Source organism: Salmo trutta, chromosome 38, assembly GCF_901001165.1.
Source record: "Salmo trutta chromosome 38, fSalTru1.1, whole genome shotgun sequence".
NCBI classification, from domain to species: domain Eukaryota; kingdom Metazoa; phylum Chordata; class Actinopteri; order Salmoniformes; family Salmonidae; genus Salmo; species Salmo trutta.
Genome location: NC_042994.1, coordinates 34,693,311 through 34,711,455, shown reverse-complemented (window position 1 = coordinate 34,711,455; position 18,145 = coordinate 34,693,311). Strand labels below are relative to the sequence as shown.

At 41.0% G+C, this 18,145-nt stretch overlaps 2 protein-coding genes across 2 annotated transcripts; both read right to left on the bottom strand.

Annotated features, from left to right (window-relative positions):
- Positions 1 to 1,262: 1,262 nt before the first annotated feature.
- Positions 1,263 to 2,547, bottom strand: LOC115178635 (zinc finger protein 2 homolog; the record flags this gene model as incomplete). Its single annotated transcript, XM_029739887.1, has 2 exons — positions 2,544 to 2,547; positions 1,263 to 2,290 (listed from the first exon to the last, which is right to left on the bottom strand). Coding segments are annotated over exons 1-2 (1,032 nt in total), but the record flags the coding sequence as incomplete, so codon positions are not given.
- Positions 2,548 to 16,780: 14,233 nt separating this feature from the next.
- Positions 16,781 to 17,797, bottom strand: LOC115178452 (zinc finger protein 32-like; the record flags this gene model as incomplete). The annotated part of the gene is made up of 1 exon (XM_029739635.1): positions 16,781 to 17,797. A coding segment is annotated over one exon (600 nt), but the record flags the coding sequence as incomplete, so codon positions are not given.
- Between the last annotated feature and the right edge of the window lie 348 nt (positions 17,798 to 18,145).

The window sequence follows — 18,145 nt, the reverse complement described above, 5'->3', positions numbered from 1 at the left end:
GTCAACAATTAAAAACAAGAAAAAAAACGTGTAAAACTCACTAGCTTCTAGAACTCTTGTCCCCTTGGAACGAGCCCAAACAAAACTCATCTCCAATACGGAAAAACGTGCAGTCAAAATAAATGGCAACGCACTGGCTGAATGCAAAACACAAAACTTTTTGACTGCCCACCCTTGAGACAAACAGCAACCATGTTGTCCTTAACACGGACATGTCTGATTTCAAGAGGAAACTCCTGCAATATCTGTAGTAACTTTCCACCTCACTGCAGAGCTTCTCTCTCTTTTCAGGGTTCACTAGATAGGCATGGTGTTGGATCAGGGCCCAGTCCACAATGTCATGCTCTAGTACATTTGGGTTATCACATCTGAGAATGAACCCTGATATTCTAAAAGCAGGGCAACAATGCCAATATAATTGTACCAAAAAATAATTGTCAGTTGGTTACATAAATAATTATCATTACTAAATGTTACATGAAATGTAAATATGAAATATTTGGTTGCATAGTCTTATTTTCAACGTCTTTTCAATTACATTTTGGTGGGATAGCCCAATGTCAAAACACAGTTTTAACATGTCCAAATCTAAACATAAAATGTGCTATATACACAAACATCTGCCACAATAATCATATTATGGGTATTTTTTAAAACAAGCACCTTATAAACTGCACAAGGACCAAAAACGCTGTTTTGACAAGTAGCAATAAATCACTGATATCGATTAGGGGGGAAATCAGGTTGTACGTGATATTGAAACTGACACAACTAAACAAAACACATGGAAATGGGAGATATATTTTACCTCACTGATTAGAGGACAACCTGCAGAAGATAGTCAGCTACATTTTGGAGTGATGCATTTAAATTTAGGGGTCACTAAACAAAGGAACACAACACTTATTTGTCATCACTCATCGATATCATGTTGAAATCATTTGTGAGCGAAGAGGGAGATGAGGTTGCACATCCTGTTAAAACTAACAGCTCAAAAACCACACGGAATCTGGGAAAAATTTGTACATCACTGGTTAGAGGACAATTTTTAGAAAACAGCTCGTTACATTTAAAGTGTTACATTTTGATTCAAGTGGGTCACCAACATGGTATGTTGTAACACAGCTCTTTTTGTGTTAGTCACTTTTGTTAAATTTAGGTTCTACATTCTGACATTCATTAAAATACTCCTACTACAATGTTAAAACATTCTGCATTGTGACATCATTTCACTGATATCATGAAACAACTCCTTCATGTATTTTCTGATGTTTGATCAGAGATCTTTTATCAGAGTATCTCTTCCCACACTGATTACAGCTATGAGGTTTCTCTCCTGTGTGTGTTCTCTGGTGTGATACCAGGCTGTTTAGCCAAGTAAAACTCCTCCCACAATGACTACAGCAATATAGTTTCTCTCCTGTGTGTGTTCTCTGGTGTATTGTTAGATAGCTAGATGTAGAAAAACTCTTCCCACATTGAGTACAGCTATAAGGATTCTGTCCTGTGTGTGTCAGCTGGTGTAAAGTCAGCTGGCTAGATGTAGTAAAACTCTTCCCACAATGATCACAGCTATAAGATTTCTCTCCTGTGTGTGTTCTCTGGTGTAAAGTCAGCTGGCTAGATGTAGTAAAACTCTTCTCACATTGATCACAGCTATAAGGTTTCTCTCCTGTGTGTGTCCGCTGGTGTAATATCAGGCTGTCTGGCCTAGTAAAACTCTTCCCACATTGATCACAGCTATATGGTTTTTCTCCTGTGTGTGTTCTCTGGTGTGTTGTCAGACAGCCAGATGTACCAAAACACTTCTCACATTGATCACAGCTATAAGGTTTCTCTCCTGTGTGTGCCCTCTGGTGCGCAGTCAGACAGCCAAACGTACTAAAACTCTTTACACATTGATTACAGCCATAAGGTTTCTCTCCTGTGTGTGTCCGCTGGTGTACTATCAGGCTGTTAAGCTGAGTAAAACTCTTCCCACATTGATTACAGCTATATGGTTTCTCTCCTGTGTGTGTTCTCTTGTGTATAGTTAGATAGCTAGATGTCATAAAACTTTTCCCACATTGATTACAGCCATAAGATTTCTCTCCTGTGTGTGTCCGCTTGTGTACAATCAGGCTGTTGAGCTGAGTAAAACTCTTCCCACACTGATCACAGCCATAAGGTTTCTCTCCAGTGTGTATTCTTTGGTGTGATTTCAGAGTTTGTAGCCGAATAAAACTCTTCCCACATTGATCACAGCCATAAGATTTCTCCCCAGTGTGAATTATTTGATGTATTTTAAGGACTAGTGATGAGTTGAATCTTTTCCCACAGTCAGAGCAGCAGTAAGGTTTCTCTCCTGTGTGTACTCGCTGGTGTTTCTTGAGGAGTTCTGATCTGGAGAGACTTTTCTCTGCCTCGTCAGCATCATGATGTTGTTGAGGATCCCCATAGTCCCGTCTCTCTCCTGTGTGAACAATGTCAGACAGACTGTTAAAGGCCCACAACAGCAGAAATCCACTGTTTATTTGAGGTAAAAGATGATGCCCAGACCATACCCATGAAGTTGTACAACAATTGACGTCTGTTAAATTATTTGACAATTAAGACAGTCAAGTTAGCGACAATAGTGATATTTTGTCTTGTTTCCACATTAGTTGTAACTAGAAATAAGTTATTAAAGTTGTTGAAACTCTAAGCAGTGTGCCAGACGACTTTTGGTCTCCAATATAGGCCCCTTTTCTGTGTTTGCTAAAATTACGACACGAGGTCAATGCACACACATTTGATTGCAGAAACACCTCCCTGCTAATGAGGAAACCACTAGTTATGGATGTAGTATATCTGGTAATGAGGAAACCACTAGTTATGGATGTAGTATATCTGGTAATGAGGAAACCACTAGTTATGGATGTAGTATATCTGGTAATGAGGAAACCACTAGTTATGGATGTAGTATATCTGCCTGGAGCAAAAAAATGGTGAGCGAAGATTGGAATTTTTCACAATGTATTCTGAGTATTACAGCGCAAGATCAGGAGTGCTACTCAAGGAAACTCACATTAAGCTCTGTGTCGCTATTCACTAATTCACCACCGTGGGGGAAAACTCAATGGAGTTCTCATAGGCTGACAGCAAATATAGACTCCATTTACAGGTTGCTTATGAGTGCATTTCACATTACGTTTGGATTATAATTTTAAGGCTGGCTTGAATCTCCTGCTTAATATGTTTGTGTTATTGTCTAAAATCAACTGCTTTATACTTAAAAAACACTTCAACCAGTAAAATGCTCTTTGGCTAGCTTTTCTATCAGCCCGACAATGAGGGTTTGTACACTTAGTGTTTAACAAACAATAACATAGTAGAGGTCGACCGTTGAACATAGTTCAACACCGATACCGATTATTGGGGGACCAAAAAAGAACCTGATACCGATTAAATCGGCCGATATATATATATATATATATATATTTGTAATAATGACAATTACAATAAAACTGAATGAATTAGTCTCTAATAAATAATGAAACATGTTCCATTTCGTTTAAATAATGCAAAAACAAAGTGTTGGAGAAGAAAGTAAAAGTGCAATATGAGCCATGTAAAAAAGCTAACGTTTAAGTTCCTTGCTCAGAACATGAGAACATATGAAAGCTGGTGGTTCCTTTTAACATGAGTCTTCAATATTCCCAGGTAAGAAGTTTTAGGTTGAAGTTATTATAGGAATTATAGGACTATTTCTGTCTATACCACTTGTATTTTATATACCTTTGACTATTGGATGTTCTTATAGGCACTATAGTATTGCCAGCCTAATCTTGGGAGTTGATAGGCTTGAAGTCATAAACAGAGCTGTGCTTCAAGCATTGCGAAGAGCTGCTGGCAAATGCAGGAAAGTGCTGTTTGAATGAATGTATGAATGCTCACGAGCCTGCTGCTGCCTACCACCACTCAGTCACAGCTCAGTCAGACTGCTCTATCAAATCATAGACTTAATTATAATAAACACAGATATACGAGCCTTAGGTCATATTCAATTTAATATCGCTCTTCACCGACCCAGGAAGGGGCGGGGCCAAACAGGTGTTGTACCTCGTTTCCCTCCTTCAGGGAAGAGTAATTATAGTCATAAAGTTACACTCCCTTTCAGTCGGTCAACTTCGGTACAACATACTAAAATACAATCATTCCCCATGCCGACCCTGAAGGAGGGAAACTAGGTACAACATACTATGGGGAAATACAATCATTCCCCATGCTGACCCTGAAGGAGGGAAACTAGGTACAACATACTATGGGGAAATACAATCATTCCCCATGCTGACCCTGAAGGAGGGAAACTAGGTACAACATACTATGGGGAAATACAATCATTCCCCATGCTGACCCTGAAGGAGGGAAACTAGGTACAACATACTATGGGGAAATACAATCATTCCCCATGCCGACCCTGAAGGAGGGAAACTAGGTACAACATACTATGGGGAAATACAATCATTCCCCTACCGACCCAAACGGATACTAAATTAAACGGCCCCTGGCAGACCACCCAGACCTGATCCCACAAGTTTTGTCAATTTATTAATTGTCCTTTGTTTGAAACACTCCTGTCAATGTTGAATAAGGACCCACACCTGATTACCCATATAGAAGTAGGACTAGTCTACCTGGCCTTCCCGCAAATGTAGACCTATAAAATGTGCCCATTTGGGGATGTCTGATAGTATTTGTGATTGTCTTAACACACCACCACTAATGAGTTGTGGAGCTTCTCAAATACATTTTTTCTTCACCTCAAACAAAGTCGGGAAGAGTTTTTTTCCCTTCTGGTTAGGTTATATTGATGACTGGCTCCCTCAAGTCATTTGTGTGTCTTAGTTACTTGCGCATGCTTAAAGCATCAGACAAGTTCAGTACATATAGTTCATTTTATTAAAACACATGGGACGTGTCTATAAATTGTTTGAAATTATATAACGTGTATTTTTCAATCGATTGGTAGAAAGAACAGACGACTCTTGGTTGACCAAGATGTATTTTAGGTGGAGAGGGACAGGACTAGAACAGCACTAGAACAGCACTAGAACAGCACTAGAACAGCACTAGAACATGATTTTGGGGTTCCTGAGTGGTGCAGCGGTCTAAGACACTGCATCTCAGTGCTTGAGGCGTAACTACAGACACCCTGGTTCGAATCCAGGCTGTATCACAACCAGCCGTGATTGGGAGTCCCATAGGGCGGCGCACAATTGGACCAGCGTCATCTGGGTTTGGCCTTTATAGGCCGTCATTGTAAATAAGAATTTGTTCTTAACTGGCTTGCCTAGTTAAATAAACGTTACATTTTTTAATTATAAAACATACAGTGCATTCAGAAAGTTTTCAGCCATAAAGAAAATGTGAAAACAGAAATACCTTATTTACATAAGTATTTAGACCCTTTGCTATGAGACTCAAAATTGCTTTCAGGTGCATCCTGATTCCATTAATCATCCTTGAGATGTTTCTACAGCTTGACTGGAGTCCACCTGTGGTAAATTCAATTGATTGGACATGATTTGGAAGGCGCACACCTGATGATATAAGGTCCCACAGTTGTCAGAGCAAAAACTATGCCATGAGGTCGAAGTAATTGTCCGTAGAGCTCTAAGACAGGATTGTGTCGAGGCACTGATCCGGGGAAGGGTACCAAAAATGTCTGCAGCATTGAAGGTCCCCAAGAACAGTGGCCTCCATCATTCTTAAATGGAAGAAGTTTAGAACAACTAAGAGCTCCAAAGTTCCTCTGTGGAGATGGGAGAACCTTCCAGAAGGACAACCATCTCTGCAGCACTCCACCAATCAGGCCTCTATGGTAGAGTGGCCAGATGGAAGCCACTCCTCAGTATAAAGCATATGACAGCATGCTTGGAGTTTGCCAAAATGCACCTAAAGACTCTCAGACCATGAGAAACAAGACTCTCTGGTCTGATGAAACCAAGATTGAACTCTGGCCTGAATGCCAAGAGTCAAGTCTGGAGGTAACCTGGCACCATTCCTACGGTGAAGCATGGTGGTGGCAGCATCATGCTGTGGGAATGTTTTTCAGCAGCAGGGACTGGGAGACTAGTCAGGATCCAGGGAAATATTAACAGAGCAAAGTGCAGAGATCCTTGATGAAAGACCTGCTCCAGAGTGCTCAGGACCTCAGACTGGGACAAAGGTTAACCATCCAACAGGACAATGACCTTAAGCACACAGCCAAGACAACGCAGGAGTGGCTTCGGGACAAGTCTCTGAATGTCCTTGAGTGGCCCAGCCAGAGCCTGGACTTGAGCCCGATCTAACATCTCTGGAAAAACCTGAAAATAGCTGTGCAGTGACGTTCCCCATCCAACCTGACAGAGCTAGAGAGGATCTGCAGAGAAGACTGGGAGGAACTCCCCAAATGCAGGCGTGCCAAATAAATTATCTAAATGAAAGGGGGAAAAAAGATTTTAATCAATTTTAGAATAAGGCTTTAAAGTAACAAAATGTGGAAAAACTCAAGGGGTCTGAATACTTTCTGAATGCACTGTATACAGCAACAGCTCCCCCATAAGCATTTGTGTCTTTTCTGTAGATGTTATATCCCTGTATTGCTACTGCTGTATCAAAGGAATTATCTCAGTGAGTTTCAGAGATGAACAGTACAGTGCATTCCAAATTCAATAGGCAGGCAAGTAAACAAAAACTTTTCAAATAAAAACTATTCCAGAAAATGTCAACGCGTATATAACGCCCATCCAAGAGACTGTCAACCAATCGCGTTTACATTGTCATGCTGTCACACGCAGTTCCTAAGCTAATTCTCACGAAAATCCCTTTTTAAAGTCAAGGGTATGAGTCGAGAAACATGCCTATTTTCCTCGAAAGTACATAATGTTACGATTGCAAAGCTATACAATATTACAGAGAACAAGTTAATTATCTCACATCTCTGAAAATATTTGTAATGTTGTGCTTCTTGTTCACAGAGGGTAATTCATGCCAATGTTATTTTGTTTAAGCTGTTAATACAAATCGAAAGGAGTTTCCAATATCCTAATTTCTTAAAGTATTTCTGGTGATAGCTAGTGATAGTGATACACAAGCTAGGTCTATTTGAAACATTGCCATCCATGGCAGCATTTACCAGCCACCAGATTCAGAAGCTTTAAAACCACATAAAAAATATTTAAAACCCAATTCTATTTTTGCCAAAGTTAAGATATAAATTATTCAAACTGAACATAATTCATGCTGGTTATTATTTTAGGCTATTTTAGTTTGAGTCAAAGATAGTTTTGGAATAGTTTTCATTTTTCAAACAGGTTTGTCGTTTTATTTCAGTTTACTAAATAGTTTCCCCCTAATTACATTTTCTATAATGAGCATGGAGGTTTCCCCTATCAACCAGTCATAGGTACTGGTGACAAAGCGCCTCGTAACCTAGCTGGGAATGGGACAGACAGAACCCTTCTGTGGTAACAGACAGGGGCGATTTGTAATCAAATCTAATTCCCAGGAATGGGGTTCATGTGAACCACAGAGACTGTGTGTGGGATAATAACATGGCCGTGTCCAACCCTGCTTGTTCCCTCCACTCCGCTACCAACCACCAATCTCCAACAGGGCCCTTAACCTGTATCACTAGACACCTCATAGTGAGCTACAGGTAGGAATCAGCAATGAATCCCAATAATGAGACACCTCTGGGGAGGGGTGTCAGCAACATTTAAAAAATATATATATATAGTGTTTTTACAAATCCGTCAAGATACCAACTTAGACTTTACTGTGAAATGCTTTACTTACAAGCCCTTAACCAACAGTGCAGTTCAAGAAGAAGAAAATATTTACCAAGTAGACTAAAATAAAAAGTAATACAATGAGAAAAACAATAACGAGGCTAAATACAATATATACAGGGTGTTACGGTACAGAGTCAATGTGGAGGCTATATACAGGGGGTACTGGTACAGAGTCAATGTGGAGGCTATGTACAGGGTGTTACGGTACAGAGTCAATGTGGAGGCTATATACAGGGGGTACCGGTACAGAGTCAATGTGGAGGCTATATACAGGGGGTACCGGTACTGAGTCAGTGTGGAGGCTATATACAGGGGCCACCGGTACTGAGTCAGTGTGGAGGCTCTATACAGGAAGCACCGGTACTGAGTCAGTGTGGAGGCTATATACACGGGGCACCGGTACTGAGTCAGTGTGGAGGCTATATACAGGGGGCACCGGTACAGAGTCAGTGTGGAGGCTATATACAGGGGGCACCGGTACTGAGTCAGTGTGGAGGCTGTATACACGGGGCACCGGTACTGAGTCAGTGTGCAGGAGTACAGGCTAGTTGAGGTAATCTGTACATGAAGGTGGGGGTGTAGTGACAATGCATAGGTAACAAACAACCAGTGAGTAGCAGCAGTGCACAAACGGGAGGGGGTGGGGGGTCAATGTAAATTGTCCGGTTGCGATTTTATGAATTGTTCAGCAGTCTTATGGCTTGGGGGAAGAAGCTGTTGAGGAGGCTTTTGGTCATAGACTTGGCGCTCCGGTACTGCTTGCCGTGCGGTAGCAGAGAAAACAGTCTATGACTTGGGTGACTGGAGTCTGACAATTTTGTGGGCTTTCCTCTGACACCGCCTAGTATATAGGTCCTGGATGTCAGGAAGCTTGGCCACAGTGATGTACTGGGCTGTTCACACTACCCTCTGTTGCGCCTTACAGTCAGATGCCGAGCAGTTGCCATACCATGCGGTGATGCAACCGGTCAGGATGCTCTCGATGGAGCAGCTGTATTACCTTTTGAGGATCTGGGGACCCATGCCAAATCTTTTCAGTCTCTTGAGGGGGAAAAGGTTTTGTTGTGCCCTCTTCATGACTGTCTTGGTATATACCCACGTGGGTGATAAAAAGATGAACCGAGGTCCACACTCCAGTCTAGTTGATGGTGGTAATGCACCTTAAAGTTGGTTGCCAACCGCCATATATAGTCCAAAGAAGAAAAAGAAGCCTGAAGGAAGGTGAAATGACGAGAAACCAATTTGGTTTACCGTTTGGGGCGTCGCGACTGGTTACCTATTTTGATGTGATATTTAAGTATTGTGTGAAATTATTTTGATGTGATATGAAAGTACAGCGATTTATGTTTCTAGAAACGTATCGCAATGGAGAATCGATTCACATTTAGATGGATTATTTGACTATTTTAGCTGCCAGAGCCAGTCTACCTCTGAAAATAACATGCAGTCCTTGGATCTTGAGGAGTAACGGGGGCAGAAATCAGCAGCAGAAACAATAACAAAGCGTACTCCCTGCCCGTTTCGGTAAAAAGCTGAGGGATGGGGCTGGAGAAATGCAACCATCCATGATATCAACATTCTAGTTTTAACCATGTTTTGAGGATATCCAGTGTTTGTTTATATTTACTGACAAACATTGGAGTAAAAAAAGTTTCTATTTTGGGTTCTGATGTGGTACGACAGTTGAACTAAGCTCATGAGGCATTTATAAGTGATTTCTTCAAGAAACAATGGGTACATATCATTAATGTATAAGTCCCAAAATGGATGTAACAACTACTGATTGCCCCTTTAAGAGAACATCTTGGGCTAATCTAATAGGAGATATTAAGGACTACAGTATTTCAGGCATTGTCATTGGATGCATTTGATCAATTGTTAACGTTTTGTTGATGGTCCACTCTTGATGTTCTACACGTTACAGTGAAGCTTCAGCCATTCCTACAGAACAACATTAAAGTGTAGAACCCCTTTACTGCATATTGGTTCAACGACTGCAGAGACGGTACTTACTGGTGTTAAACAGATCTCCAACTTCCTCTTCTTCCTCCTTCTCCTCTTTCAATGTGATAGTCATCTCCCCCACCTCCTCTTTCACTCCAAAAACTGCATCCTCCTCTTCTTTTACTGTAACATCCTCCTCGTCTTTCACTCTGAACGCGTCTTCCTCTTCTTTCACTGAAACGTCTTTCTCTTCTTCTTTCACTGTAACAGCTTCACCCTCTACTTGTTGTTGTATTGTAACATCTTTCTCTTCCTCCTCCTCTTTCACTAGAGTTTCTTTCTCCGTCCAGCAGACCTCCTCTTCTTTAACAGGAGGAGAGTAGCTTAGTGAACTCATGGTCGGGGATGTTAGCTAGCTAGCATTAGCGACTAGCCTAGTTCTAAGCTAACTTAGCAAACCAGCTAGCTGACAAACAACGTAAATATATAATTAAATGGGCCAACAAGTACATACAACAGAAGTGTGTTTAATACACAGCGCCTACTATACACCAAACCAGTGTAAAGAGCGTGAATGTCGTAGCTATGTTTGCTAGAAAGCTACCGAGGTGTCTGACTGGCTGTTGTTGTTGAAGGAGCGTTCCGTCCACTAGATTATACGTCACACTGGCAGCATCGCCTGAACCTAAAAGACGCACATCGCCATCTGCTGACTGGAGGGCAACGTAGTTGAGGAACCAAACGTTTATTTTTCATTTATTTCATAAAAGGTTAATATTATATTAAGTCGTTCAAAGAGAAGCATGTGTTGATTGATTCGTGTTTAATGAGTGAGAATTTAAAACAAACTTTACACCCACTACACATTTGCATTGAACCATACTTCTGACATGGATCATTTTGACCCCAGAGGCATATCTTTTATCATAGCCAAAATGTGGTTTATTCAATTCTTCATGACTTTGTCAATCAACTTGTTTTTAATACATATCATTCATGGTTTAGTGTTTCTGTATCAAAATGGACTTTTAACAAATTCAAATCCTTTGGAGTCATTTTGACTCCAGCCAAAAGCACCTTTGATAAATAGGACGTTTATTTCAAATCAAAATCGAATCACATTTTATTGGTCACATACACATGTTTAGCAGATATTATTGCGGGTGTTGTAAAATGCTTGTGTTTCTAGCTCCGACAGTGCAGTAATATCTAACAAGTAATATCTAACAATTTCACAACATATACCCAATACACACAAATCTAAGTATTTGACTCTAGGTATCTCTGTAGACATGATCCATCCCACCAGAGGGTGGAGGGGCACCTGTATCAGTGGTTTTGACCAGATAGACACCTGCAGACACACAGTATAGTGCCTCCCATGTACTCTCCTAAGATTGAACTTTTCTATACCACGTATCACATGAATGTGTACAAACCTGCCAATGGTAGAAAACTCTGCCAGCGGTAGAAAACTCTGCCAGCGGTAGAAAACTCTACCAGTGGTAGAAAGTCTACCAGGGATATACAGTGCATTCGTAATGTATTCAGACCCCTTCACTTTTTTCACATTTTGTTACATTACAGCCTTAATCTAAAATGGAAGATTTTTTCCCTCATCAATCTACACACAACACCACATAATGACAAACCAAAACCATTTGTAATTTTAATTTTTGTATTTTATTTTTACATTTTTGCATATTTATTAACTTAGGTATTCAGACCCTTTACAATGAGACTCGAAATTGAGCTCAGATGCATCCTGATTCCATTGATCATCCTTGAGATGTTTCTACAACTTGATTGGAGTCCACCTGTGGTAAATTCAATTGATTGGACATGATTTGGAAAGGCACACACCTGTCTATATAAAGTCCCACAGGTAACCAAGCCATGAGGTCAAAGGAATTGTCCATAGCGCTCTGAGACAGGATTGTGTTCGAGGCACAGATTTGGGGAAGGGAACCAAAACATTTCTGCAGCATTGAAGGCCCCAAAGAACACAGTGGCCTCCATCATACTTAATGGAATACTCTTCCTACAGCTGGTCACCCGGCCAAACTGAATCCGTGAATGAAGAGAAACAAATATATTAATACAAGTATTTGTATTTATTATGGATCCCCATTAGTTTCTGCCAAGGCAGAAGCCACTCTTCCTGGGGTTTATTATGGATCCCCATTAGTTCCTGCCAAGGCAGCAGCTACTCTTCCTGGTGTTTATTATGGATCCCCATTTGTTCCTGCCAAGGCAGCAGCTACTCTTCCTGGGGTTTATTATGGATCCCCATTAGTTCCTGCCAATGCAGCAGCTACTCTTCCTGGGGTCCAGCAAAACAAAGGCAGTTATACAATTTTAAAAATGTTACAATAAAATCACTAAACACTGTGTGTCCTCAGTCACCTTGTCCTATCAGGGTGAACCTAAACAAAACACAGCCCTATGGGAAAAATGAATGGTGGAAAAACGATTGGAACCATTTCCCTGTTTGAACTCTAGTCTGACAGCCCAAACAAAAACATGAGCTGAAATAAAAGATTCCAGAAATGTGTGTTTCTTCTCTCAAAATGTTACGCACAAATTTGTTTACCTTCCTGTTAGTGAGCATTTCCCCTTTGCCAAGATAATCCATCCACCTGACCGGTGTGGTATATCAAGAAGCTGATTAAACAGCATGATCATTACACATTTGCACATTGTGCTGGTGACAATAAAAGGTCACTAAAATGTGCAGTTTTGTCACACAACACAGTGCCACAGATTTCTCATGGTTTGAGGGAGCATGCAATTGGCATGCTGATTGCAGGAATGTCCACCAGAGATGTTGCCAGATAATGTAATATTAATTTCTCTACCATAAGCCACTTCCAATGTAATTTTACAACATTTTGCAGTACGTCCAACCAGCCTCACAACCGCAGACCACATGTAACCACGCCAGCCCAGTACCTCCACATCCGGCTTCTTCACCTGCAGGATCGTCTTAGACCAGCCACCCGGACAGCTGATGAAACTGAGGAGTATTTCTGTCTGTAATGAAGTCCTTTTGTGGGGAAAAACTCCTTCTGATTGGCTGGGCCTTGCTGCCCAGTGGGTGGGCCAGTCTCCCAAGTGGGTAGGCCTATGTCCTCCCAGGGCCACCCAAGGCTGCGCCCCTGCCCAGTCATGTAAAATGCATAGATTAGGGCCTAATTCATGTATTTCAATTGACTGATTCCTTATATGAACTGTAACTCAGTAAAATGGTTGAAATTGTTGTGTTTATATTGTTGTTCAGTGTATATAGTAATCATTTATTGCATTTCAATAGCACTTTTTATAACTATCTTATGTCTCAGGTTCAGCATCATTTAACTACCTCCATGTTTTGAGGATATACAGTGTTATTTTACAATTACATTGTTCACAAACAAAGGAGTAAAACAAGCTTATATTTTGGGTTCTGATGGGGTACGACAGTTGAACTAAGTTCAGTGGACATTTTTTAAGTTATATTATCCAAGAATCAATGGCGAGGCCCAGAGCCATATATTAAAACGATACATTAATTCATCAAGGGCAGTTTGTGGCCCTGCTTTTAAGACGGTACTCACTGGTGTTAATCAGATCTTCAGTCTCCTCTTCCTCTCCTTCATCTCCCAAAACGTCTTCCTTATCCTCTTTTCTTAAGATAGCCTCCTCTTCCTCTCCAAAAGGTTCTTTCTCTTCTTTCACTATAACATCCTCCTCTTCTTCCTCCTCTTTAATTCTGGAAGCTTCTACCTCCTCCTCTTCTTCCACTGTGACAGCCTCTATCCCCTCTTCATCTTTCACTCTAAAAGGTTCTTTCTCTTCTTTCACTGTAACGTTCTTCTCCTCTTCTTCCAATGTGATACTGATAGCCTCCTCATCCTCCTCTTTCATTCTGAAAGCTTCTTCCTCTCCTTTTACTAAAACATCCTCCTCTTCTTCGTTCACGGCAATATTCATCCCCAGAGCTTCTTTCTCCGTCCTGTAGACCTCCTCTTCTTTAGCAGAGGGGTAGTAGGTTAGTGAGCTCATGGTCAAGGATGTTAGCTAGCTAGTTAGTTAGTTGCACATTTATCTTCTGCACATCCTACCATTCCAGTGTTTAATTGCTATATTGTAATTACTTTGCCACCATGGCCTATTTATTGCCTTACCTCTCTTATCCTACCTCACTTGCACATGCTGTATATAGATTTTTCTACTGTATTATTGATTGAACTGTTCACAAAGAAAAACTTTTACTTGAGAGAGGAGTATCCCATAGCCAGATAGCATTCACTATAAATTATCGTTCAGTTTGGTCCCTATGACGAGGTTCTAATCTCGTTCCTGGTACTTCATAGTACAAAAACACCAACTCATCCAATGGCATATATCAATTGTCAACTCTAGATACTCCCATCTAAAGTAAAGCCCCTCTTGACCCCACTCCTGGACAAGCTCACTGAGGGGAGTGAGCCTCTAGGTCATACACTATCCCAGGATAAGTGCAACATCAGAGAGGACATACAATGGTTCCAGACACTGCCATACACCTCCCCTCAATGCCAAAGGAGGGAGTGACTTGTGCACAGACATTGTGGAGACAAGTAATTGGTTCTAATCACGCCATAGGTGGCTCAGTTGGTAGACCATGGTGTTTGCAACGCCAGGGTTGTGGGTTCGATACCCACGGGGGACCAGTACGGAGATAAAATGTATGAAATGTAAGCATTCACTACTGTAAGTCGCTCTGGATAAGAGCCTCTGCTAAATGACTAAAATGTAAAAATGAAGACAATGTTCCATTCTGTCCTCTTCCCTTTCTGATATTCTGCATAGCACCAGGGACATATGAAAGACAAGCCTGACCTCTCCCCTCTCTGAGCCCCAGCTGAGGGAGAAGTGCAACTGCCAACACCAGAGTCCAAAGGGATACATTCTGTCGTGTCTTTGGCTATGCCGGATTAAGTGATATGACATGCTTTTCTATAAAATCCTTTCTCTGTAATTAATATCACCTGATTCGCTAATCATGTAAATGTAATTAACTAGAAAGTCGGGACACCACGGAAGAGTGTTTATAGAGCCTTTATCTTATGAATAAACTCTTAAAGACTTTAATATTTTACATCGATAGACGTCAATATTAATCCTCATTTTATTTTCAGTCTCATAATGAAAGTTGTAAATTCTTGGTTATCCTCACGAACCCTGGCTAACAACTTGAATCTGCAATCCAAAATTGGGTTTAATTATTTATTTACTAAATACCCAACTAATCACACAGAATTACATATACACAGAATACAAATGATGTCATACAGAAAATGTCCCTGGTGGACGGAGCCGACATGGCGGCTTGTAACACAAAGAAAGGGGGCTTGAATGAAAGAGCGGGAAGACTACAGCGGCTGCTGCTAACTCAATGGCTAGGAAGTATCACTTCTGTAGTGAATAAGTTCAAAGTTCATACCATTCACAACCAAAGCTCACGCCGAGGTTGGCTTAGTTCTGTACTTGACATGTGTGTCCTTGTAACGCAGAGGCTGCAGACCTCACGTAGTGGAACCCACTGGTTACATTGTGTCATTGTCTTATATAGTGGCGAGGGGAGGAGGGTGTGTTTCATCGTTTATAACCCCTGTCTCTTCACAGGGGCGGGCCACTGATCAAGCAGGGCACTTTCCTTATGAAAACCCAATTCTCTCAATTGGAAGCTAAAATTACATTTAATCTCCTAACAAACTATTTCAATATCAAACATTTCAATTGCATAACAATTCCATGTGACTCTGATAACTAGAGGGTGTATACTTTCCCAGGTACAGTTTATGTCGTCCTGTCATCAGTCATAATGTCTCAGATGACAACCGAACTGACATCCATACTCATTAAGTTCCAAAGCATATTTCCAGCTGGTTTTATTACCAAAATATGGTTCCTTTTCCCCATTTGTTTGATGTTCCCAGACTCTCTATATTCAACAAAGGCTATTCAACAGTCCTTCAGTAGGATCAGAAAGAGAGGGGAAGGGAGAAAGGTATTTATGGGGGGGTCATAAACCTTACCCACAGGCCAACGTCATGACAATTCTAATGACAAGTATCTCACATAAGCATATTATACAAATAAAAGATCTTAACTATCTATGTTACCCAACTAATTCTGATTCATCCGCCACATCTAAAAATATTTTCATTATTATTCTCACAATGTCAGACAGACATTCTCAACAGATATTTCCCCATTCTACGCTTGACAAGAAGTTCCCTCAGTCCACCACGTGGCACTGTGCTTACACATGGTAACGGCTGTGCGTTTAATTTACCCTCTCTCAAGCAAACGTTCATGTCGATAAATATCACGCTTTGCGTGGAAATTATCCCACGCATTTGGTTTTACGCACAGATTTGTATAAACGAGGCCCCAGATCTGAATCACATCCGTGACCTATTGCGAGATCTGAAAACAGCAGTTGGTGGAGGGCAACTTAATAGACTAGAGTCCTGTCCAGGGGAAGAACTTGTACATCAAGCTGCCTCACACTACAGACCCCAGCCACCCCAGTCATAGAATGTTCTCTCTACTACCGCATGGCAAGCGGTACCAGAGCGCCAAGTCTAGGACCAAAAGGCTTCTCAAAAGTTTTTACCCCAAGCCATAAGACTCCTGAACAAGTAATCAAATGGCTACCTGGACTATTTGCATTGTCCCGCCCCCCCAACCACTCTTTTACGCTGCTGCTACTCTCTGTTTTTCATTTATGCATAGTCACTTTAACTATACGTTCATGTACATACTACCTCAATTAGCCCGACTAACCGGTGCCCCCGCACATTGGCTACCCGGACTATCTGCATTGTGTCCCGCCACCCATCAACCCCTCTTTTACGCTACTGCTACTCTCTGGTCATCATATATGCATAGTCACTTTAACCATATCTACATACTACCTCAATCAGCCTGACTAACCGGTGTCTGTATGTAGCCTCATTACTGTTATAGCCTCGCCACTGTTATTTTTCACTGTCTTTTTACTGTTGTTTTTATTTCTTTACTTATCTATTGTTCACCTAATACCTATTTTTTACTTAAAATCGCACTGTTGGTTAGCGCCTGTAAGTATGCATTTCACAGTAAGGTAAACTTTGATTTGATTTGTTCTGGATCATACAAGACAAGGCTCCTGTTTCTAAGAGCTGTTCTGGACTCGTGCACGGCTACTTACTTATATAATAATTTACATTTTGCAAATAATATAATGAACAACATCATAGGGTTGACATTTGCATCCAATCAATCGAATAAGAAAAAAAAAACATATTTTAAAATATTTTATCTGATTTTAGACATGATCATGTCGCCAGATGAAAAAACATCCACAAAAGTAAACCTGTTTTTTATGATTTCATATAAACAATATGATTTCATTTGGCAAGAACAAAAACACACATTCTCAGTCAAAAACACAAGTCAGAACACAGCCTCTCTATTCTCTCATGTGTTTTCAGGTCCTCTGACTGGGAAAATGTCTTTCCACAATGAGAGCAGTGGTATGTCTTCTCCTCCTGTGTATGTGTATGTATTCTTTCATGCTCTTTCAGGTACCTTAACCGGGTAAATCTCTTTCCACAGTGGGAGCAGTGGTACGTCTTTTTTCCTGTGTGTGTCCTCTCATGCTGGTTTGGGTTTCCTAACTGGGCAAAATTCTTTCCACAATGGGAACATTGGTAAGGCTTTTCTCCTGTGTGTTTCCTCTCGTGCTCCTTCAGGCTCCCTAACTGGGTACAACTCTTTCCACAATGGGAACATTGGAAAGGCTTTTCTCCTGTGTGTGTCCTCTCATGCATTTCCACGCTCCCTAACCACCTACAACTCTTTCCGCACAAGGAGCAGTGGTAAGGCTTCTCTCCGGTGTGTATTCTCTTATGTGTTCTCAGGCTCCCTAACTGAGTAAAACTCTTTCCACACAGGGAGCAGTGATGTCGTCCTGCTGGTTTGAACGTCTCAGGGTCTGGTTCCTCTGAAGGACTCTTCCTGCTGTCAGAAGGAGAGTCTGTTCTCTCTCCTGACAAAGACAAACAGATTATTTCATTAATTAAACAGAGACCTGAATGAAACCTCCACATGATAAAACTTCCTATGATGTTTAATCTAGACTAGATCCCTCAATCACCTGAAGTCAGTTTTCACAAGTATTATTAAAGCGACTTCAAAATGCAGGTCTCTGTGTGCTTCTTAGGATGTCCAGGCAAATGATTACCTTCTAACCAAAGTCTTCCAGGTGTTTACATGGTTTTACACATCTACCAGGTCATCGAAAAATCTAATTTCAGTACCAGTGTATTACATATTTTTTGGGGTTCTTTTACCCCTTTTTCTCACCAATTTCGTGATATCCAATTGCA